Source organism: Lynx canadensis, chromosome A2 (assembly GCF_007474595.2).
Source record: "Lynx canadensis isolate LIC74 chromosome A2, mLynCan4.pri.v2, whole genome shotgun sequence".
NCBI classification, from domain to species: Eukaryota; Metazoa; Chordata; class Mammalia; order Carnivora; family Felidae; genus Lynx; species Lynx canadensis.
Window position 1 is genome coordinate 11,609,072 of NC_044304.2, and position 22,620 is coordinate 11,631,691.

The 22,620-nt window shown below is 48.8% G+C and overlaps 1 protein-coding gene across 4 annotated transcripts; it reads left to right on the plus strand.

Annotated features, from left to right (window-relative positions):
* Positions 1 to 830: 830 nt before the first annotated feature.
* Positions 831 to 22,181, plus strand: LOC115505481 (cytochrome P450 4F11-like). 4 transcript variants are annotated; one of them, XM_030303147.1, is made up of 14 exons: positions 831 to 971; positions 1,337 to 1,529; positions 4,059 to 4,123; positions 5,953 to 6,032; positions 7,644 to 7,697; positions 7,792 to 7,919; positions 9,370 to 9,491; positions 10,199 to 10,469; positions 10,801 to 10,867; positions 11,057 to 11,186; positions 20,523 to 20,656; positions 20,753 to 20,817; positions 21,002 to 21,084; positions 21,475 to 22,181. In XM_030303147.1, the coding sequence occupies exons 2-14, from the start codon at positions 1,338 to 1,340 to the stop codon at positions 21,650 to 21,652; spliced, it is 1,569 nt and encodes a 522-aa protein (XP_030159007.1). In that variant the 5' UTR covers positions 831 to 971; position 1,337; the 3' UTR covers positions 21,653 to 22,181. The 4 variants fall into 4 exon arrangements, with proteins under 4 accessions (XP_030159007.1, XP_030158996.1, XP_030159004.1 ...); XM_030303136.1 differs by lacking the exon at positions 4,059 to 4,123 and having other exon boundaries at positions 5,888 to 6,032; positions 10,190 to 10,469; XM_030303144.1 differs by lacking the exon at positions 4,059 to 4,123 and having other exon boundaries at positions 832 to 971; positions 5,888 to 6,032.
* The last annotated feature ends 439 nt before the right edge of the window (positions 22,182 to 22,620 follow it).

A 22,620-nucleotide genomic window follows, 5' to 3' on the forward strand; every position in this document is an offset into this window, starting at 1 on the left:
GCACTTTACAGACAGTCCTCTGCAAACAGTAGGTTTACTTTACGTGGAACGCTGGCACAGAGCAGCACACACACTAGTCACGAGCTCTTTCTTGGCCACTTATCTTTTTGGGGGTCCCTGATCTTTCCTACCTTCCTGTGGAACCGTCTTCTGTCCCCCTCTCAGGCCCTCATCTGACATCCCATTTCCCAGATGGCAAGACTGAGCCTAGAGAGGGCCGGCACAGCCCAAGGTCACAGCCAGGAGGGGGCTGAACTGCGTGCAGGGTCTCCCAGCTCTGTCTGGGCCCCCCTCCCTCTCCTGGCCTCCTGCAGCCTTACCCCCTCACCTCCAGGTGCCTTCTTCCCACTGGGCCCTTTACCCCCTGAGTCTGATGCAAGTAACCCCCAGCCAGAAGGGCTTTTTTGATTCCTGTCCCCAGCTGGTCTTGTGTCAGCCCAGGCCCTAGGCTGCTTGGAGGCAGGGCTTGAACTCCTGCCAGGCTGTGCAGCCAGGAGGCCCGAGGCTTCCTGATTCTGCTCTGGGAAATGGTGCATGCCTCTGACCTGCCTTGTAAGTGGAGAGGAGCCCCAGAGATGTTTTGGGACTAGGCTTGGCTGCACCCTGCCCCCATGGCACCTGAACTCTCACGTTCAAGCTTTTCCCTGCTGTGCTCTGCTGGCCTTGAAAGGGCAGGGGTGGCTGTTAGCTTGGCGCCCAGGAGTCACTTTGCCCATCCCTCAACGGATCCCCCACCCCCACATGGGAGGTGCTGAGTTCTGAGGATCCAATCCCATACTCTACAACACGGAAGTCCCCCTCCCCCACCTACTAGTTGGGCCACTGCCAGGTGGGGAGGAGGTAAGCAGGCAGCAGGGATTGGCTGGTTTAGCCTGGCCACTGCCAGTGTCCCCTAGGTCAGGCGCCAGGGACAAAGACTTTCCAAGAGGAGGGGAGAGGAGGCTGTGTGGATAAGCTGGTGTGATCTGAAGGTACCTGGCTGGGGGTCTTGATCCTGGGTAGCAAAGGATGCTGCCCAAAGGTGGGGTGACTTCAGAGAGCCGCTGGGAGCAGAGTGGCTACTGGTGGGTGGTTAGCTATCTCTCTGTGTCTCTGTCTTTCTTTTTCTCCCTCTCACTCACTCTGTCTCTCCCTCTGGAATTGTCTAAGTCCTCCTCCCCTCTCTGAATCACCACTTGCCCAGTGCTGACCACTCACCATGCCTACCCTTCTCTCTCCCTGCCCCTCCCATTCCGGTGTGGGGGAGGGGCTCTCCCTCTGTTCCTGAAGAGTCCAGAGAGCTCACCCTTGGGCCCATTTCCTCGGCCTCAGGAAAATCTGTCCCCTCTGCCTCCAGGATGCTGAGCCTGTCCTGGCTGGGACTTGGGCAGGTGGCAGCCTCCCCATGGCTGCTCCTGCTGCTGGTAGGGGCCTCCTGGCTCTCGGCCCGCGTACTGGCCTGGAGCTACAGCTTCTATGACACCTGCTGCCGCCTCCGGTGTTTCCCACAGCCCCCGAAGCGGAGCTGGTTTTGGGGTCACCTGGGACTGGTGAGTGTGGGTGGCAGGACAGGCTTGGGGCATTGGGGTGGATGCACTTTCCCAGGGGTGGGGAATGGGGACCTGAGGTGGGGCCGGGGTCTGGGACAGCAGAGAAGGGCTGCAAAGAGCCAAGTTCCCCGGTATCCCCACAATCTTGCCAGGGGCCACCGTGCAGGGTCCGCTCCCTGCCTGGCCCATGTTTGCTGGCCTCAGGCAAACACATCGCCTCTGTGGGGTTGGCTTCCCCACAGGAATCAGTTCTGATCTCTGCTCCCCTCTCCTGCCATGGGGTGCTGCTAGGCTGGAGGAGAGGGGTGGCCTGTGAGCCCTTTTCCTCTGCCTCCTTTTTGTGATCTTGCCTTTCACTCCCAAGATACATCAATGGGCCCCATTGCCCAACTGGGATAAAAGTTGGCCACTTCCCCTTTCAGAAGGAATCACCCTGGCCTTGACCTTCGTGACCAAACCTATTTCACTCAGTGCCTGCATCTCGTCAGCCCGTCTTCACCCACTCCTGCCTGGTTCCCACCCCTGTCATGTTTCCAGACATGACCATGACCTCATCACCCCCCAGAAGCAATCTGGCCCTGCTGACCATGGCAGCTGCCCAGAACTTGCTTGTCTTCTGGGTTCTCGCACACCACCCGGCCCCGGTCTCCACTTGGCTCTTCCTCACCCCACCTTTCCATGCGGGGTGCCTTCAGGGTCCTAACCCACCCGTCCTCTTCTCTGGCTCCGCAGGCCATTGCCTCACCTGGGGGGGGCTCTGACTCCCAAGGGGGCCATCAACTCCCATCACAAATGAATAATAAGCTTCCAGCTCTCCAGCCCCAGTCTCCCCTGTGGTCCTTTCTGTCTTTAACCCTGGAGAGGTTTTTCTGAAATTTCACTTCTCTTAACACCACTACTCAGCTGAAAACCATTCTGTAAGACTGATCATCATTCTGGAGACAGACCACGTGTTGCCTGGCCAGGCTCTGCTGCCCTCCTGGCCCCGTGCACACCCTGGACCCTCCAAGCTCCTGCTTTCTCTCCTCCACGAGCCAAACCCTTCCTACCTCAGGCCCTTTGCTTGTGCTCCTCCTTTGCCTGGAAGGGCTTCCCTTCCTGTAGCCACTGGGTCGATCCCTCCTTTTCTGGTTGCATTTTCAGCTCAGGTGTAATTTCTACGAGCCTCCCTTGACTTCCCCCCCTAGACCTTGACCTGTGACTTGGTCCTGCTCACACTCAAACAGTTAATTGTCCAGTTATTTGTTTATTATCTCTCTTTTTCTCTCTCTCACTAGACAGTGGCACTGGGGATAGATTGATATCTATAATGCCCGGCTCAGGAGCTGACATACAGTTGGCACTTCATAACTGTGTGATAATGTCATGGTGGAGGCCTTGTTCTAGGATTGGATGAACTTACCAACACCTCCCTTGGTCATGCAATGCCAAAGGGACAGGGGCCAGCTCCACCCCTGCCCTCCCACAAACCAGCTCATTACACAACAGGATGCCCTAAGCTTGTCCTGAATGTTACCTGACATTCTGGGTGTTGGCAATTTCTCAGCAAGTTATGGAGGTAGCAGGAATGTTATAAAATTACAGTTCCTACACCTCCTATGAGGGCTTGGCCATGGAAGCTGGTCTGGGTCACTCTTCCCTCCTCCAGTCCCACTTGCTGTGTGACCTCAGCTGAGTCACTCTCCCTCTCTGGGCCAATCTCCTCAAATGCCTCAGGGTTCTTAGGGAGCAGGGAACAGTCACAAAAGTGAAAATGACTTGTATTCACCTGTCTGGAGCATCTGGAAGTATTTGTCAGGCCAGGATGGGGCTTCCCGTGGGATCGGAGAGGATGCCTCACTGGGAGGCAAGCCCCCCTCCTTCTCCTTTTGGGGGACGCGGCCTGGGTTTCTTCATTTGTAAAAGGCATGGCTGATGGGGGAGTCCATAGGTTCAGGGGATAGGTTCATAGATAGACCATAGGTTCATAGGTAGAGGTGGATAGACAGATAGACTGACAGACAGACAGACAGATGGGATGAATCATGCAAGCTGGCGGGCAGAAGAGGTCGTAGGTGGCAGCTGCCCTCCTGACTGATGGGCAGAGCTCACACCCTGTGTCCTGGGGTCTGTCTCAGAGCTGGAAGGTCTGCACACCTTCACCATCTGGGGAGCGGGGGGGCTGTGTGGACTGGCCAGGACATGACAGGACATGGGAACGAGCCCCAGTACAAACCGTGAGGCCACCCTGCTGTTCCCGTGGGCACCTCCCTGAGATTGGAACGACTCCCAGGAGAAGAAAGATCTGACTTCTCACGCCAAGGTCGGCCTCTCTGGGGGCAGAGAGCATGTCTTCTCCCTGTGTCCTGGGAGGGACCCTTGGGACATGGAGAGTCTTCCGGGATCCCTCTGCCCCCAAGGGAAGGAGCAGGAGGAAACAGAGATCCGCTCCATCTATTCAGAGTCTGGACACGCTGACCACTGCAGAGGTTGCAGGGGAACTTGCCTTGGCTCCTTCTGTGGAGGTGATGGCCCCTGTCTTGCTTGTAGGTCCACCCCACAGAGCAGGGCTTGAGGGTCTTAATTCAGCTGGTGGCTGCCTACTCGCAGGGTTTATGATCTGCTTGGGCTCCCATCATTTCTTGCCACCGTGGCATTGCCTGCTCTGTCATCATGCCACAGGTACCCATCTGGAATATGTGGCCATGGGCACTGTGGCAGCATCTGAGGGCCACGTACCCCTCCCTGCCAGGCTTCTGTGAGGTCCCTGTGGATTCCAAGGTCCTTTCTGCTCTTGGGTGACCTTGGTCATTGCTTTCTTCTGGACACTGCTTCAGGAGTGTCCTTGGGGAGGCTGAGTCCCAGGTAATGTCTTGGGGGAACCCCAAACTTGGGTGTGTAGAACTAGAGACTCCCTCAATCCTGTGTGGTCAGAGTGGGTCTGATGGAGAGACAGCGGTAAGGGGAACTCAGAGGGGAAGCAACGCATCTGCTGTTTGGGTAGGCTGGGAGGCTTCTTAGAGAAGGAGTTGTTGGAAGGGGGTCTGGACTGATGGGTAGGAATTTTTTAAGAAAAGAAGAGAAAGTACATACTATGGAGAGGAATAGCCCACTCAAAGGCCTGGAGGCGACAGAGCAACACCTGTTTTTTTTTTTTAAAGTTTATTTTGTATTTTGAGAGACAGAGAGAGAGAGAGAGAGAGAATATGCATGAGTGGGGGAGGGGCCGAGGGAGAGAGTGGGAGAGAGAATCCCAAGCAGGCTCCACACTGTCAGTAAAGCTCTTGAAATCATGAACCATGAGATTATGACCTGTGCCAAGATGTAGAGTCAGATGCTTAACCAACTGAGCCACCCCACTGCCCTGTGAGCACCGGGGTTTTGAGCAACCATGAGTTGAGTGCATAAAGAGCAATGCTGGTGAGAGGCAGGGAGAAGGTGAAGGGGACAGCAGAGCCAGCAGGGTTGCAGGACTGTGTGGGGGCAGGGGGTTTATTCTGAGGGTTCTGGGGAGCCATGGAGGGTGTGCATGTTAGGAGACACAGACATGGGGAGTGGGAGAGATAGAGAGAGAAATAGAGGTGAAGAAAGAGAGGTACAGAGAAAAAGTGAGGGAGTCAGAGAGGACATACAGAGAATGTAAAAGAAACATACACAAACACATATCATCTATCATCTACCAATCCATCTCTCATGTCTTTCATTTCTCTCTTCATCCACCCACCCAAGCATGAATGCATGCATGCATCCGTACGTCTGTCCATCCATCCACCCATCCATCCAAGCATCCATCCATCCATGCATCTATGCATCCATCCATCCATCTGTCCGTCCATGCATGCATGCATCCATCTATCCATCCATACATGCGTGCATCCATCCATCTGCCTTCCATCCATCCATCCATCCATGCATCCATCTGTCTGTCCATCTGTCTGTCTGTCTGTCCATGCATCCATCCAACCATCTTCCCATTTCTGTCATCCCTCTTCTCTCTTTCCCCCTCACTATCTCTCTCCCTATGTATCTATCTCTCTATCATCTATCTATCTCTATCTATCTCTCTATCTCTATCTATCTATCTATCTATCTATCATCTATCTATAATCATCATGTAGCTCTCCATCATCTAGCAATTATCATCTGGCTGTCTCTCACCTACCTAAGGAAACAGATGAAGATTGTGAGAGTGAAGGGAGAGGGAGAGGCACATAGATAGACACACAAAAAGAGAAACAGACCAACAAAGGGAAGCTGACTTGGTGATATGTACAGGTGTAGACTAATAATGCAGGCAGAAGGGGGGATACAGTGGGAAGTTGGAAGCTTCTGGGGCTGCTGCCTGACCTGGCCTTCCTCCTCCACCCTGCCATCCCCAGGTAAAGAGCAATGAAGAAGGCTTGAGGTTCAGGGAGAGTCTGAGCCACAGCTTCCGTGATGTTCACCTGTGGTGGATGGGGCCCATCTACCCAGTTCTGCGGTTCGTCCACCCTAAGTTCGTTGCCCCCCTGCTCCAGGCCCCAGGTATCTCTCCCAGGAGCACCCGACCCAGCCATTCCCTTGTCCCTGTTCCCAGTTCTTCGCACCTCTGGACAGACCAGGTTGAGCAGGGAAGTGGGTAGTATTGATGGAGACCTGCCATTAAACTGCTGGGCGACTCTGGGCAGGTCCTGGCTCTCTCTGGTTCCCAGTCGTTTTCAATTTTGAGTGGTGGAAATTCAGCAATGTTGGTCTAAGAGAAGAAAGGGAATCTATTGGCTGAAAAGATGAAGGAATGTTGTCTTCAGGCATGGTTGGATCCAGTCTTCAAACAGTGCCCTTGGGAATCTGTCTTTCTCTTGCAGTTCTGTGTTCCTTGGTGACAGCTTCACTCTCATGCTGACAAAGATGAGTCTAAGAAGCTCAACCCCCATGGAAATGTGAGCTCATTCTCTGCAGACCCAGAAATAGTTGCAGGAGTCTCTTAAATTGGCCTGGCTTGGGTCACAGGGACCAATTCTTCCTCTAGTCACGGCAACTTGATTGTTAAGGGTTAGGGTCCTATGTTCAGCTCTGGAACGGAGGATGGACTGGCATGGCCACCCTCCCTAGCTACTTGGTCTGAGGGAGGAAGAGGAGCGAGGTGTTGGTTCCAGAAGGGGATGGACAGGCAGATACCACAGATGTCCATTCCCTGGCATCTCTGCTAGGGGGGGCATTTCCTGGGTGAGGAAACGGTGGCTCCAGGAGGCTTAATACCTTCTCAAGGTCACATAGCATGCCGAAGATATCTCTTACTTCTGTGTGTTCTTGGCTGCCCTACCTGCCTCTGGTAGGAGGGACCTTTAGTTGGAAGGGGATTTGGGGTAGGGAGATGGCCAGAGTGTTGTGGGGGAAGATCCACAGAGTGTTGTGGGGAGCTGGTCTAGAGGCACGAGGGAGCAGTGGCAGCTCTTTGTGGTGGGGGGATCTCAGCATCTGAGGGTGGCAACATTGTGTGGTCTCTTAAGGACAGAGGAGCCCCTGAGCCTAAGCACTTAATGATAACTATGGGATGGAAGAGAATCCTGAGAAAGGCTAGGTCACTCCTGGGCCATGTCTGGGACATTAGTGGGACCATATTTAAGTCCTGCCAGGGACCGTCTATAAGACACACTGAGGTCATGTAAGATTGTCTTTGGGTCCATTCAGAGGATGCTGCTTGAGGCCAGTGTGTGTTAGGCATGTTGTTTCGTGTCAGGGCACGTTATCATGTGTTGGGGCCATGTCAGAAGTCCCAGGAGATGTCAGAGGGTTCTGGGACAGGTGTCATGTCCTAGGTCCCTGTAAAGGCATTTTGTGGAGTGCTGATTGGTGCTTGGGTGTTTCGAAAATGTTGGACCGGCAAGGAGCCATGTCAAGGCATGTTGGGTGTGTTGTGCCCTATTTTCTGGAGCATCTAAGTACCTATGTGTAGGTCCATGGGCTCTGCCTTTGCTCTGCTCTGTGCTGCAGCCTGGTCTTGTCCCCCCTCACCTCCCCACTCTGCACTATACAATTCCCACTATGGAGGTTGGAGGGGGTATGCATTCCCCTGGCTTGGATCCTCCACCCCCCAACCCAAAGCCCATCCCTGCCTCTTCTCTATGGCCCCTGATGATCTGTCTCTCCTGCCAGCCACCATCGTGCCCAGGGATGAGTTTTTCTACAGATTCCTGAGGCCCTGGCTGGGTGAGTAACTGTTAAGTGAAGGAGGTCGGGGACAACTTTGGGGTCTCAGGGGAAAGCACTGCCCTTGCCTACTCCTCGTGGCTGCCTCTACTAGGGGATGGGCTCCTGCTGACTGCTGGTGACAAGTGGAGCCACCACCGTCGTTTGCTGACACCTGCCTTCCACTTTGAAATCTTGAAATCCTATGTGAAGATTTTCAACAAAAGTGCAGACATCATGCATGTGAGTTGAAACACAGGGCCCCGGCTGGAGCCTTGGGAAAAGGGGAGTGGCCTGGAGTCCTGGCTTTGCTAGATGACTTCCGGGCCATTCTATTTCTTCTCCAAGCATCAGCTTCCCCATCTGTCAAATGAGGATCATAAGCCCTTCTTAAAGGGTGGTCAAGATGATGTAATGGAATCATGGTCCTGGCACATTGTAGGTGCTCGGAAGGTGTTAGCTTCTAATCTGCCTCACTGAAACTCTGTGAAACGTGAGACACTAATGATGAAGATTGTATGGTAGCTCTTTCTTCACTGAACTGCACCTTAAAACTCATGAGGTTGAAGGAATTTGTGTTTTATTGCTCGCAAGATGATGAGTCCGGAGAATAGTTCTTATTTTGGCTGGAATCACTCACGTGTCTGTGGCCATGCCTGGGTTTGGGAGACAGCTCTCCTTTTCCAGGCTCAGCTCTGCCACACATTTGGGGCTTGGCTAATGGTTGGCTAGTCTAGGTTGGCCTTGGTGGGACAACCAGACTCCTGCATTTGTCCCTCATCTTCCAGTAAGCTAGCCTAGGCTTGATCGCATGGTAGACCCTGGGCTCCAAGAGAACAAGCAGAAACATGCAGTACCTCTTGAAGCCTAGTTTCAGTACAGGCAACCAGGACCTCCACCTTCTTCTGTTGGCGGAAGCAAGTCCCACATCCAGCTCCAATTCAAGAGCTGGAGAAAGAGGTTTTACCTCCTAATGGAAGATCTGCCAAACCTCATTGCAAAGTGTGAAGGTAGAGGGAGGGATGAAGAAATGGAGACATTTTTGCAGCAGTCGCCTACCTCTATGATAATGACGAAGATGAGGGTGATAGCTAATGGTTACTTAGCTCTTGGTGTATATCAGGAACCATGAGATCATGACCTGAGCCCAAGCTGGACACGTTACCGACTGAGCCTCCCCACTGCCCCTCAGGCACCAGTTCTATTGCACACGTTGTCTTATTTAATTTCCACAACCATATAAGGTAGAGATGATGATTATTGTCTCATTACAGGTGATGAAACTGAGGCTCAGAGAGGTTAGGGAGCATGCTCCCGTTCACACAGCTAGCAAGTGAGCTAATAAATGGAGTTGGGATTCCAACCTGGTTTGTCTGACAACAGAGCAAGTCATCTTAACTGTTACTGAAGCTTTGACAGGTGGAGTCCAGAGGGCAGCAGTGAGTTGACCAAGGGCACACAGGGGTGTAGGAAGCAGAGCCAGGATTTGAACTCAGGTCTCCTGACCCCCAGCCATTGGGTCTTAATAGTAAGTGTTTCTATTCCCACCCAAGCCTTGTCCTCCCTGGAGATGGGTGCCTGGGGTGGAGGACCAGGAGCCTGGGTTTTGGGGAGTCCATCCTGGTGATTGGGAGTGAGGGGGAGCTCAGGGGAGGTAGGTCCCAGCCCCAGATTTGCCCCTTTGTCTGTCCAGGCCAAGTGGAAGCGCCTAGTCTCAGAGGGCAGCACCCGATTGGACATGTTTGAGCACATCAGCCTCATGACCCTGGACAGTCTGCAGAAATGTGTCTTCAGTTTTGACAGCAATTGCCAGGAGTGAGTGCTTGCTCAGGACCTGGGAACATGAACCATAGACCCAAGGGAGTAGATGGAGAAGGGAGGGCTGGCCAGGGCGATCAGATGGGACTTCCTGGAGGAGATGGATCAGAGTGAGACAAAGAAGAACAAGGAAGGGAAAGAGAAAGGTAAGGTTTCAGGTAAGCAAAAATGCTTGATAAAGGCCAACAGGACTAGGATGAATAAAGCATGTGCCACCTTGGGAATGATATTGAAGGGTTGGCAGGGGGGCTAATCTTAAGGATATTCAAAAGTGAAGCAACGGGGTCTGACCTTTATCCTGAGGTTTCCAGGGATGGAAGGTGGAAGGTGTTTGAGCAGATGAAGGCCATGGTCAAAGCTGTTCTTGGACATTGGACTCTAGAGAGGACCAACTGTCACATAGACACAGAATTTGAGGAGGAGGCAGCTTGAATGTGGTGGCGAAAATGGGGCAGATTGGGGGGAAAGTAAGGAGGAATGGGCAGGGGCAGATACTGTGTAGGACAGAAGAGAGATGAGTGTGATACCCAAGGTCTGCCCAGGGTCTGGGCCATGATTACATTTACAGAGATGGCAGGTGGAGAGAGAAGCATGCCTGGAGGACACTCTGTTTTGCAGGGACATGCTTCTGAGGTTCTGGTTGGAAGGCACTCCTAGGGCCTCATGTGGGTTAAGGAGCTGTTCTCTATGGCCTGACCCTTCAGGAGCCCCAGTGAATATATTGCTGCCATCTTGGAGCTCAGCGCCCTTGTGGTGAAACGGCAGAGGCAGATCTTCCTACACCCGGACTTGCTGTACTACCTCACCCCTGATGGGCGGCGCTTCCGCAGGGCTTGTGACCTGGTGCACAACTTCACAGATGCCATCATCCAGGAGCGGCGCTGCTCCCTCCTTACTGAGGGCTCCCATGACTTCCTCAAGGCCAAAGCTAAGGCCAAGACTTTGGACTTCATTGATGTGCTCCTGCTGGCCAAGGTGGGCTTCCCTGGGATCAGAATTCAAGAGTTGCAATGGACCTTGACTTCAAATGTCAGATGGGAGAACTTGGACTTGACCCAGCGGGTACTGAGGAGGCACGGAAGGTGCTTGAGGAAGGGAGAGACAGGTCAGGGATCTGTTTTAGACATGACTTTGTAGAAGGCTGCTTGGGAGAAGAAAGCTGCAGACAGGGAGACCTGTGGGATAGGGCTCTAGAGATGATGAGGGACGAATCCTGCTTTGGTGATGGAGCCTGAGGGACTGTTTCAGGCGAGACTCAGGTGCCCTCCGAGCCGGTGTGATTCAGGAGGTCGTGCCCTTTCTGCAGGATGAAGATGGGAAGGAACTGTCCCATGAGGATATCCGAGCTGAAGCTGACACCTTCATGTTTGGGGGTAAGCATCCCAGTGTGGGACTGCAGGGGGTAGGAGTCTGTCCAATCCCAGGGACTTGGCCGGTGGGCCCTGGACCACCCCATCCCACCACACCTTCCCCATCCTCCCTGAGGGCCCTAACGAAGGGCGCTGTCCGCCCTCTGGTGCTGAACAAGCCCAGAGACCCAAGCCTGTCTGGCTGCCTCTCAGGCCATGACACCACGGCCAGTGGTCTCTCCTGGGTCCTGTACAACCTTGCGAAGCACCCAGAGTATCAGGAGCGCTGTCGGCAGGAGGTGCAAGAGCTCCTGAGGGACCGTGAGCCTAAAGAGATTGAATGGTGAGTGCAGGTCCTCATGTCCTGTTCTGGAACCCCACTCATTGGCTCTGCTCCCCTGCTGGGGAAGGGGAAAGAACTTTTTGTTGATTGTGTCATTGTTGCTTAGAGAGACTAGGAGCAGCACCCAGAGGCAAGGGTATGGTACCCAGCCTGGAGAGCAGGGGAAAGCAGGCTTAAGCAACAGAAAGGTTGGAGTATCCACATTTATTGCCCTGCTTGCTTGCTATGTGACTTGAATAAAACCAATTCCCTTTTCTGAGTACCACTTTTCACCTCTGGAAATGGGGGCGGGACAGGTCAGGGAATCTCTCCTCCAAGGGCTGCTTGGAGAACCGTGACAATGTGTGTAGAACAGATGCCATCCAGTGTGTGTTCAGTAAATGAACTTCTCTCCCTTGCTTTTCTGCCTGAAGTTGCACATTTCCCCTAAAGACCCCTGCTCTTAATTTTTGCTCTTATATCTAATTCCCACCTACTATCTATTCCAGGGATTCACAAGTGGTCCTTGAGGGTAAAAAAAGTTACGCATTGCTTGGTTCTGTAAACATGTCTACACTGCCGTCCCTTCTCAACTCCATGTCCAGTCCCATTTAAGTCCTACTTGGTCAAGGCTGGATCATGGAGGAAAGAAGGGGGTGAGGCTGGGTAGCAAAGACGCAAATATGAATTCAGCCCTCTGGGAATGGATAGTGGCCAGTGCTCAGGCCTTACGGACAGCTTGTGCAAAGGCCCTGATGGAGGCATGCAGCGGTGGGCCTGGCGTGTTTGGGAGGAAGTAAACGTGGCTGGCTCCTTGTGAAATTTACAGTGTGAAGCATCTGAGAGGCTCCCAGTGAGGCTGGAGCTTGTAGTTGGTAATGGAAGCCCTTCTTGGTCTGCTTTGGAAACCACGTGAAAATTTTCCAAAGGTGTCGGTTCAAGTCCTCTGGGAAGCCAGTATTGGATAAAAGATAAAAGTGTGCAGGGATACTGCTCTCAGGGAGGGAGTCTCACATTGGGCAGAAGTGATCAGAAAGTAGGGGCCCACCATGCTCTCTCAGTGGCTGGGACCTGCCCAAGAGAGTGTGGCCTTGGCTTGAATGCTGCTGCAGAGCCCAGAGACCCTCTAACTGGAGGCTGTCAGCCGACTGCACTCCTTGGAGCTGGACATCAAGTTCTTTCTTGAAGGGAGATTCGTGACTAATATAGGAAGGCAGTGGGGAGCCATGGGAGATGTTTGAGCAGGGGAGAGACAAGTCAGATATTCGAATGAAACATATCTGCAAACTGGAGGAGATGAGGTGGAGCCTGGGGGTTCCAGGGAGATTGGGGGCCAAGGGCTGAAGAAGGGGGAGGAGATGTTGGACTGAACAGTTTGGAGGTAGTGCCTTCAAGTTCAAGGCTGGGCTCAGTACAGCAGTTGTGTGAAGTGGAGAAGTGTTTTTGTGTGTCTCTCAACTTCAAACAATGCACTTGGTAACACTTCAAATGGTGCGCAATGCTTTACAATGGATATAATAAGCCTTTGTCTTTTTTCAATCTCGGTTCTATTGAGATATAGTTGACATAAAATACTGCGTATACAACACAAGGTATACATCACGAGGGTTTGATATACGTATATATTGCAAAATGAGCACAGGGGTAAATACTTTCCTTACCTCACACAAGCCTCTGCTTTATCCAGCACCGCAATCCCATCCCCACCTTTGATGATCTCTGGTGTGCTTCCAATGATCATCTCTGCCCACACCTATGTGCCCACAGTCTCTCTCATTTTGCGCATAGTCTTTTCTCTCCACAGCTGAGAGAAAACACAGACCATTCAGGCATGCACACTGACAATATAACGTCAAGATCTTTTCCTTTCCCCTCCAGATGTAAGTTTTGGGAAATTAATTTTGAATTACAAAATCCATAATGGGAAGAAGTCCTTTCTTTTCTTTTCCTTGCACAAAATGCAACACTACGGAGAAGGTTAGGTCCACCTTTGTTGCTGTCCCCCCAAGCCTAATCAATCCCCTGTCTCCCGAGGGGTCTCCAGGGACATCAATTGGTCATATGTCCTTTCAGACTTTTCAGAAGGTCTTGTAGCTATGTATTTCTATAGTTATAATGGTTTTAATAGAAACACACACACACATTTGGTTACTTGTTCTTTTCTCTTTTCTCTCAACAGTTGTTTTCGACTCCTCTCTAATTGTAAATCGCACACTTTATTCAGCTCACCCCTCTGTTGGGGACGTTTATGTGATGATTTGCAGTGATGACAGATATTGGTGAATTGCCTTTCAGCACCTCTGTACCGATTTACCCCGCAGTGTTTGATAGGACCAGTGATCTGTATTTCCTCCTATTGATAACTGTGTAGTATTCCATCATATGGATGTATCATAATTATGTAAACATTCCCCTGCCGAGGGTCATTTGTATAGTTTGGAGCCTTATGCTGTAATAAACATGATGTAGCAAACATCCATGTACACACTGATTTTTGCTCCCATGTGAGGATGTCTCTCCAGAACAAATTTCTCGGTGTGGAATTGCGGAATCAAAGGCCATTTGAGTTTTCACAATGTAATCCCTGACAAATCCCCTCCTGTAGACAGATTTTGAGAGTGACAATTTCTTGCATCTTTGCTGACAGTGTGCATAATGAAATTCTAAAACTCTTGCCAATCTGGTAGGTGAATATAATACTTCATTATCCTAATGAATATCACTTTAAGAATGGGTAAAACTGAGCACGATTTTCACATGTTTATGAACCATGCATATTTCTTTTTCTGTGAAGCTTCAATTTGCATAATTTGCCCTTTTTACTTTGAGTTTTTTCTGTTTTTCATTTTAAAATTGATTTGTGAGGACTCTTTACATGTAAAGAAAATTAGTTCGTTTTCTGTTATGCAAAAATTCTTTCCTGGATTGACTTTTGACTTTATTTTAGTTTTTGTTCATTTAGTTGGAGTCATGTTTATTAACTTTTTTTTATAGCTTCTGTTGTTTTTTTTTTCAATGCTTAGAAAGGCCCTTCCCATTCTAATGCTAAACTGTAAAACTTGTTTGTTTTCTTGTAATGGGTTTATTTATTAAATATATTTTGTTTATGGGACACCTGGGTGGCTCATTTGGTTGGACGTCCGACTCTTGATTTTGGCTCAGGTCATGATCTTGTGATTCATGAATTTGACCCCACCTTGGGCTCTGTGCTGACAGCTCAGAGCCTAGAACCTGCTTCGGATTCTCTGTCTCCCTCTCCCTCTCTGCCCCTTCCCTGCTCATGCTGTCTCTCTCGCTCAAAAAATAAATAAACATTCAAACAAATTTAAAAATTCACAGATATGTGTTATATCACAGATCTGCTGCTGGTTCTTACCTTTCTCAGAAACATAGCACTGTGACTTTGTCAGACATCCGTGGTTCTATGTACATTTAGATTGTTGCTTTGGACTGTCATATGGAAAGTTCCTCTCTAGTCCCTTGGACCTAAATATCCAGGAGGTTTCCATCTCATGACCGCAATGAAGCTCTTGGTGTTCATGTCTTTATCTACCTGTCTGAGAATCTCTCCAGGTCCTAGGCTGAGAGCCAACTTGCTGGGTCATGAAACACACATCGCCTTTCCTTGACCATGCCAATGCCTTGCAGAGTGGTGGCTCCTGTCCATACCATTACTGTCAGTGAGTGGAGTCCCCCGACCCCGGTGCCTCAGCCGGGCTTTGCCATTACCCACCTTGTTAATTCTCACCTCCAATACATATGAGGTAACATCCCATTGCTATATAATTTCCATTTCTCTGGTAATCGGCGACTTGGAGCATCTCTTCACGTTTTATTTAGTTATTTCTTTTCAATGGTTATTTATTTAGTTTTGAGAGAGAGCACAAGTGGGGGAGGGGCAGAGAGAGAGGGAGACACAGAATCCAAAGCAGGCTCCAGGCTCCGAGCTCTCAGCACAGAGCCCGACACGGGGCTCGAACTCATGGACCTCGAGATCACGATGTAAACCGAAGTCATATGCTCAAACCGAAGTCATATGCTCAAGCCACCCAGGCGCCCCATCTCTTCATGTTTTAAATCTCTGAGTTTGAGCTCCCATGAATTTCTAGATCATGTCCTTTGTCTACTCTTTTGAGTCGCCTGCCATCTCTCTTGTTGATTGGTAGGAATTCCTTGTCTATTCCAGATATTCTTCTAGATCTATATATTTATTGCAACTATCTTCTGTGAATCTCTCATCTGAATGTTAATTGTTCCATAGAATGGAGTGCTTTGTTAAACAGAAATTCTTAATTCTGTGCATGTTTTTTCTTTTCTTTTTTCTTTTCTCTCTTGTTTTTTTCTTTTCTCTTCTTTCATTTTCTTTCTTTATTTCTTTGTTTCTTTCTTTCTTTCCTTCCTTTCTTTTCCTTTTCTTTTTTTGTCTTCTGGTTTATGTTTTGGGGCTTTGAGAATTCTTTCCTACTCATAGGTAACAGAGGTGTCTTCTATATTACATCTTCTTTTACCCTTATTTCTTTACCTTTCATGTGTAAGAGAAGACCCCATCTTTTATTTGGAGTGCATGATGCTTCAGTTCTTTTGGAGTGTGTGTTGGTGAGACTGTGGGGGTGTCTGTGTCTGTGCCTGAACCATCCCTTGTCTGGGGGTGGCGGGGCCTCCTTTACCGGATGCTACGTTTTCACCTATTCACGTACTTGTCTCTGATCTCTCTATCTTGTTCTGAGGGTCTGTTTTCCTGTTCTTGCAACAGTGCTTTGCTGCCTTTTAATTTAATTTAATTTAATTTAATTTAATTTAATTTAAATTTTTAATTATCACCATACGTTTGTAATGGGTCTTAATATGAGGTCAATGGATTCTCTTTCTTTGGTCTTTTAAATCGACATAGATTTTGAACTTTAAGTTTTTCAAACTGAATACGATCGCTAAGCTCCAAAAGCACCAACTAGATTTTGATTGGGTGCATTGGATACATTAATTAACTTAGAAAGAATCCACACCGTTATATTAGGTATTTCACCTAGGAGGGTGCCTTTTATTTGTTCAAATAACCTGGTAAGTCCAGCAAAGAGATTGTTTTTCCTTTTTAAATAAATTGTATAACTTTAGACTTTCTAACTTTTTTTTTCTCTTTTTTTTATTTTTTTATTTTTTTATTTTATTTTTTTTATATATATGAAATTTATTGACAAATTGGTTTCCATACAACACCCAGTGCTCATCCCAAAAGGTGCCCTCCTCAATACCCATCACCCACCCTCCCCTCCCTCCCACCCCCCATCAACCCTCAGTTTGTTCTCAGTTTTTAACAGTCTCTTATGCTTTGGCTCTCTCCCACTCTAACCTCTTTTTTTTTTTTTCCTTCCCCTTCCCCATGGGTTCCTGTTAAGTCTCTCAGGATCCACATAAGAGTGAAACCATATGGTATCTGTCTTTCTCTGTATGGCTTATTTCACTTAGCATTACACTCTCCAGTTCCATCCACGTTGCTACAAAAGGCCATATTTCATTTTTTCTCATTGCCACATAGTATTCCATTGTGTATATATACCACAATTTCTTTATCCATTCATGAGTTGATGGACATTTAGGCTCTTTCCATAATTTGGCTATTGTTGAGAGTGCTGCTATGAACATTGGGGTACAAGTGCCCCTATGCATCAGTACTCCTGTATCCCTTGGATAAATTCCTAGCAGTGCTATTGCTGGGTCATAGGGTAGGTCTATTTTTAATTTTCTGAGGAACCTCCACACTGCTTTCCAGAGTGGCTGCACCAATTTGCATTCCCACCAACAGTGCAAGAGGGTTCCCGTTTCTCCACATCCTCGCCAGCATCTATAGTCTCCTGATTTGTTCATTTTGGCCACTCTGACTGGCGTGAGGTGATACCTGAGTGTGGTTTTGATTTGTATTTCCCTGATAAGGAGCGACGCTGAACATCTTTTCATGTGCCTGTTGGCCATCTGGATGTCTTCTTTAGAGAAGTGTCTATTCATGTTTTCTGCCCATTTCTTCACTGGGTTATTTGTTTTTCGGGTGTGGAGTTTGGTGAGCTCTTTATAGATTTTAGATACTAGCCCTTTGTCCGATATGTCATTTGCAAATATCTTTTCCCATTCCGTTGGTTGCCTTTTAGTTTTGTTGGTTGTTTCCTTTGCTGTGCAGAAGCTTTTTATCTTCATAAGGTCCCAGTAATTCACTTTTGCTTTTAATTCCCTTGCCTTTGGGGATGTGTCGAGTAAGAGATTGCTACGGCTGAGGTCAGAGAGGTCTTTTCCTGCTTTCTCCTCTAAGGTTCTGATGGTTTCCTGTCTCACATTTAGGTCCTTTATCCATTTTGAGTTTATTTTTGTAAATGGTGTGAGAAAGTGGTCTAGTTTCAACCTTCTGCATGTTGCTGTCCAGTTCTCCCAGCACCATTTGTTAAAGAGGCTGTCTTTTTTCCATTGGATGTTCTTTCCTGCTTTGTCAAAGATGAGTTGGCCATACGTTTGTGGGTCTAGTTCTGGGGTTTGTATTCTATTCCATTGGTCTGTGTGTCTGTTTTTGTGCCAATACCATGCTGTCTTGATGATGACAGCTTTGTAGTAGAGGCTAAAGTCTGGGATTGTGATGCCTCCTGCTTTGGTCTTCTTCTTCAAAATTCCTTTGGCTATTCGGGGCCTTTTGTGGTTCCATATGAATTTTAGGATTGCTTGTTCTAATTTCGAGAAGAATGCTGGTGCAATTTTGATTGGGATTGCATTGAATGTGTAGATAGCTTTGGGTAGTATTGACATTTTGACAATATTTATTTTTCCAATCCATGAGCAGGGAATGTCTTTCCATTTCTTTAAATCTTCTTCAATTACCTTCATAAGCTTTCTATAGTTTTCAGCATACAGATCCTTTACATCTTTGGTTAGATTTATTCCTAGGTATTTTATGCTTCTTGGTGCAATTGTGAATGGGATCAGTTTCTTTATTTGTCTTTCTGTTGCTTCATTGTTAGTGTATAAGAATGCAACTGATTTCTGTACATTGATTTTGTATCCTGCAACTTTGCTGAATTCATGTATCAGTTCTAGCAGACTTTTGGTGGAGTCTATCGGATTTTCCATGTATAATATCATGTCATCTGCAAAAAGCGAAAGCTTGACTTCATCTTTGCCAATTTTGATGCCTTTGATTTCCTTTTGTTGTCTGATTGCTGATGCTAGAACTTCCAGCACTATGTTAAACAACAGCGGTGAGAGTGGGCATCCCTGTCGTGTTCCTGATCTCAGGGAAAAAGCTCTCAGTTTTTCCCCGTTGAGGATGATGTGAGCTGTGGGCTTTTCATAAATGGCTTTTATGATCTTTAAGTATGTTCCTTCTATCCCGACTTTCTCAAGGGTTTTTATTAAGAAAGGGTGCTGGATTTTGTCAAAGGCCTTTTCTGCATCGATTGACAGGATCATATGGTTCTTCTCTTTTTTTTTGTTAATGTGATGTATCACGTTGATTGATTTGCGAATGTTGAACCAGCCCTGCATCCCAGGAATGAATCCCACTTGATCGTGGTGAATAATTCTTTTTATATGCTGTTGAATTCGATTTGCTAGTATCTTATTGAGAATTTTTGCATCCATATTCATCAGGGATATTGGCCTGTAGTTCTCTTTTTTTACTGGGTCTCTGTCTGGTTTAGGAATCAAAGTAATACTGGCTTCATAGAATGAGTCTGGAAGTTTTCCTTCCCTTTCTATTTCTTGGAATAGCTTGAGAAGGATAGGTATTATCTCTGCTTTAAACGTCTGGTAGAACTCCCCTGGGAAGCCATCTGGTCCTGGACTCTTATTTGTTGGGAGATTTTTGATAACCGATTCAATTTCTTCGCTGGTTATGGGTCTGTTCAAGCTTTCTATTTCCTCCTGATTGAGTTTTGGAAGAGTGTGGGTGTTCAGGAATTTGTCCATTTCTTCCAGGTTGTCCAATTTGTTGGCATATAATTTTTCATAGTATTCCCTGCTAATTGTTTGTATCTCTGAGGGATTGGTTGTAATCATTCCATTTTCATTCATGATTTTATCTATTTGGGTCATCTCCCTTTTCTTTTTGAGAAGCCTGGCTAGAGGTTTGTCAATTTTGTTTATTTTTTCAAAAAACCAACTCTTGGTTTCGTTGATCTGCTCTACAGTTTTTTTAGATTCTATATTGTTTATTTCTGCTCTGATCTTTATTATTTCTCTTCTTCTGCTGGGTTTAGGCTGCCTTTGCTGTTCTGCTTCTATTTCCTTTAGGTGTGCTGTTAGATTTTGTATTTGGGATTTTTCTTGTTTCTTGAGATAGGCCTGGATTGCAACGTATTTTCCTCTCAGGACTGCCTTCGCTGCGTCCCAAAGCGTTTGGATTGTTGTATTTTCATTTTCGTTTGTTTCCATACATTTTTTGATTTCTTCTCTAATTGCCTGGTTGACCCACTCATTCGTTAGTAGGGTGTTCTTTAACCTCCATGCTTTTGGAGGCTTTCCAGACTTTTTCCTGTGGTTGATTTCAAGCTTCATAGCATTGTGGTCTGAAAGTATGCATGGTATAATTTCAATTCTTGTAAACTTATGAAGGGCTGTTTCGTGACCCAGTATATGATCTATCTTGGAGAATGTTCCATGTGCACTCGAGAAGAAAGTATATTCTGTTGCTTTGGGATGCAGAGTTCTAAATATATCTGTCAAGTCCATCTGATCCAATGTCTCATTCAGGGCCCTTGTTTCTTTATTGACCGTGTGTCTAGATGATCTATCCATTTCTGTAAGTGGGGTGTTAAAGTCCCCTGCAATTACCACATTCTTATCAATAAGGTTGCTTATGTTTATGAGTAATTGTTTTATATATTTGGGGGCTCCGGTATTCGGCGCATAGACATTTATAATTGTTAGCTCTTCCTGATGGATAGACCCTGTAACTATTATATAATGTCCTTCTTCATCTCTTGTTACAGCCTTTAATTTTAAGTCTAGTTTGTCTGATATAAGTATGGCTACTCCAGCTTTCTTTTGGCTTCGAGTAGCATGATAAATAGTTCTCCATCCCCTCACTCTGAATCTAAAGGTGTCCTCAGGTCTAAAATGAGTCTCTTGTAGACAGCAAATAGATGGGTCTTGTTTTTTTATCCATTCTGATACCCTATTAGACTTTCTAACTTTTAAAGGTACTGTGTGATGTTGGGCTTTGTTCAGAAATACTTAAAAAAATTTTTTTTAATATTTATTTTTGAGAGAGAGAGAGAGAACAGGGAGGGGCAGAGAGAGAGGGAGACACAGAATCCGGGGAGCAGCTGGAGGTCTGTGGGAGTCTGATTCGATCCCTGGCTAATTGTTAGGGGGCTTCCTTAGGGACGACCTGGCCCTGTTGCCTTTCCTGACCATGTGCATCAAGGAGAGTCTGCGGTTGCACCCCCCGGTCACAGCCATCTCCCGCTGCTGTACCCAGGACGTCGTGCTCCCAGATGGCCGGGTCATCCCCAAAGGTGCCCACAACACCAGGGGGAGGAGCCTCGTGGGCAGAAAGAGGGGCTCATCAGGCAGGGTGAAACCCTTCCTGACTGGCCCCTCCCCTCCCACAGGTGTTATCTGCCTCGTTAATATTTTCAAGATCCACCACAATCCATCCGTGTGGCCAGACCCTGAGGTGCTGCCTCCCCCTCCCTCCCTCCACCCACCCTCATGCTTGGCCACTTCCCTAGCGGGGCCTAAGGGAGGGCTCAGGGTTCTGACCTGGCAAATCGCTCCCTCCATGAAAGGCACACCTGTGTCTCCAAAGCCGGCTGTCCTGGGAAACCCCATCCAACAGTCCCGCCTCTCTCCGCCCCCAGGTATACAATCCTTTCCGCTTTGACCCAGAAAACATCAAGGAAAGGTCTTCCCTGGCTTTTATTCCCTTCTCCGCAGGACCCAGGTGAGCGCAGCGGGCATCTGAGGTGGGGATGAGGTGGTGAGGGCAGGGACCTGGGCCTGAGATCCCAGACGTGGCTGTGGGGGCGGGAAAGGGCGTGTTGAGGATGGTTCTCCTTCTCTCCCCTCCTCCAGAGGTTGGGGGTAAAGGCCTGGGCAGTGGGGGGTGGCTGGGTCCAAGGAGGGCTCCGCGGTGTGCTCAGAGCCCCTTCCCTCTGTCTGGTAGCTCAGGGCTGGGATCTGAGCCAAGCTCAGGGACCCCCGTATGGGGGCCCGGGCACGGTTAGTCCCCTCCGGTATCCCTGCGGGCGGGGCTGGCGGTCCCTGGCCTGGTTCGGGACGCGATGGGACCTGCTGGGGTCCCTGGCGAGTGAGTGCCCACTGCCGCCCGCAGGAACTGCATCGGGCAGACGTTCGCCCTGACTGAGATGAAGGTGGTCCTGGCGCTCACGCTGCTGCGCTTTCGGGTCCTGCCCGACAAGGAGGAGCCACGCAGGAAGCCTGAGATCATCCTGCGCGCCGAGGGCGGGCTTTGGCTGCGGGTGGAGCCGCTGAGCGCGGGCCCCCAGTGACCCGCCAGCTCCCCCTGGCTTGGGATCCACCCCGACCCTACACACGCCCCCTGCCGGATTCCCAGGACTAGAACTGTGTGGTCTCCTCTGCCCCAGCGCCACTGATAGCCAGCTGGGGGCGCTCGGGACCTGCGGGAACGCAGTGGGAGGGCGAGGGCGAGGGGTGGGCTGAAGGGGAGGCTGGTGTGTGAGCCCAGGACCCTGGCAGCCTTTCCAGCTGACCACGCCCCCCCCCCCCCCCCCGCCATGCTGATTGCGGGTTCTCCTAGAGCCCAATAAGGGCTTTTGTCCTGTAGGCAATAGGAAGCCATGAGAGGTGTTTGAGTAGGAGAGGGACCACCGTTAAACACTGACTGAGGGGCATGTTTGAAGTTCTGGGTCACAGTGGAGAACCCATAGTGGCACTACTCTCTGGCCACTCTGACCTCTGTTCCTATCTAATATACCCAAGCTTTTCTTACCCCAGAATCCGTCACTATGTTTCCATGGTCACTATGTTCACTGAAACAAACATAGATGCTTTCTCCTATGTGTCTGATCATTGCAATCATTGTATCCGTTATGTGGTCTGTTGTTTTTGCTAATTTTCACGGGTAGGGTTAGTGGTCTCGTGTGCCTGTTTATCTTTGCTTGAGTATCCATTATCATATTTGAAATAACATGTGTAGAACTTGGAGAAGGTAGCTTTCTCTAGGAGGCATTCTTCGAGCCTTGCTGGTCAAGGATGATGTTAAATGGAGTTCAAGGCTTGTGGTGCCAAGATCACTAAGGCAGTTTAAATTCCAGCAGAGGTCACACTTGCAGTCCCCTCTACCAGTGTGTTCTCCCCCTGAGCAGTGTAGCTCCTGGAGGCTTCCACCTATGTAAGGAGGATCTTCTTACAACTTTTCTTTCCCATGTCACTCTAGGATTTGATTTTTCTCCCCTGGCCGTGAGGCCGTCAAAAGAGTTTCACATTTCCCTGACTC

Excerpts from the sequence above, each read along its gene's own strand:
- LOC115505481 (XM_030303136.1), top strand. The coding sequence starts at position 1,338 with ATGCTGAGCCTGTCCTGGCTGGGACTTGGGCAGGTGGCAGCCTCCCCA. Across the intron at positions 7,698-7,791 it reads ATTCCTGAGGCCCTGGCTGG|GGGATGGGCTCCTGCTGACT; the intron begins GTGAGTAACTGT and ends TGCCTCTACTAG. Across the intron at positions 9,492-10,189 it reads TTTGACAGCAATTGCCAGGA|ACCCTTCAGGAGCCCCAGTG; the intron begins GTGAGTGCTTGC and ends CTCTATGGCCTG.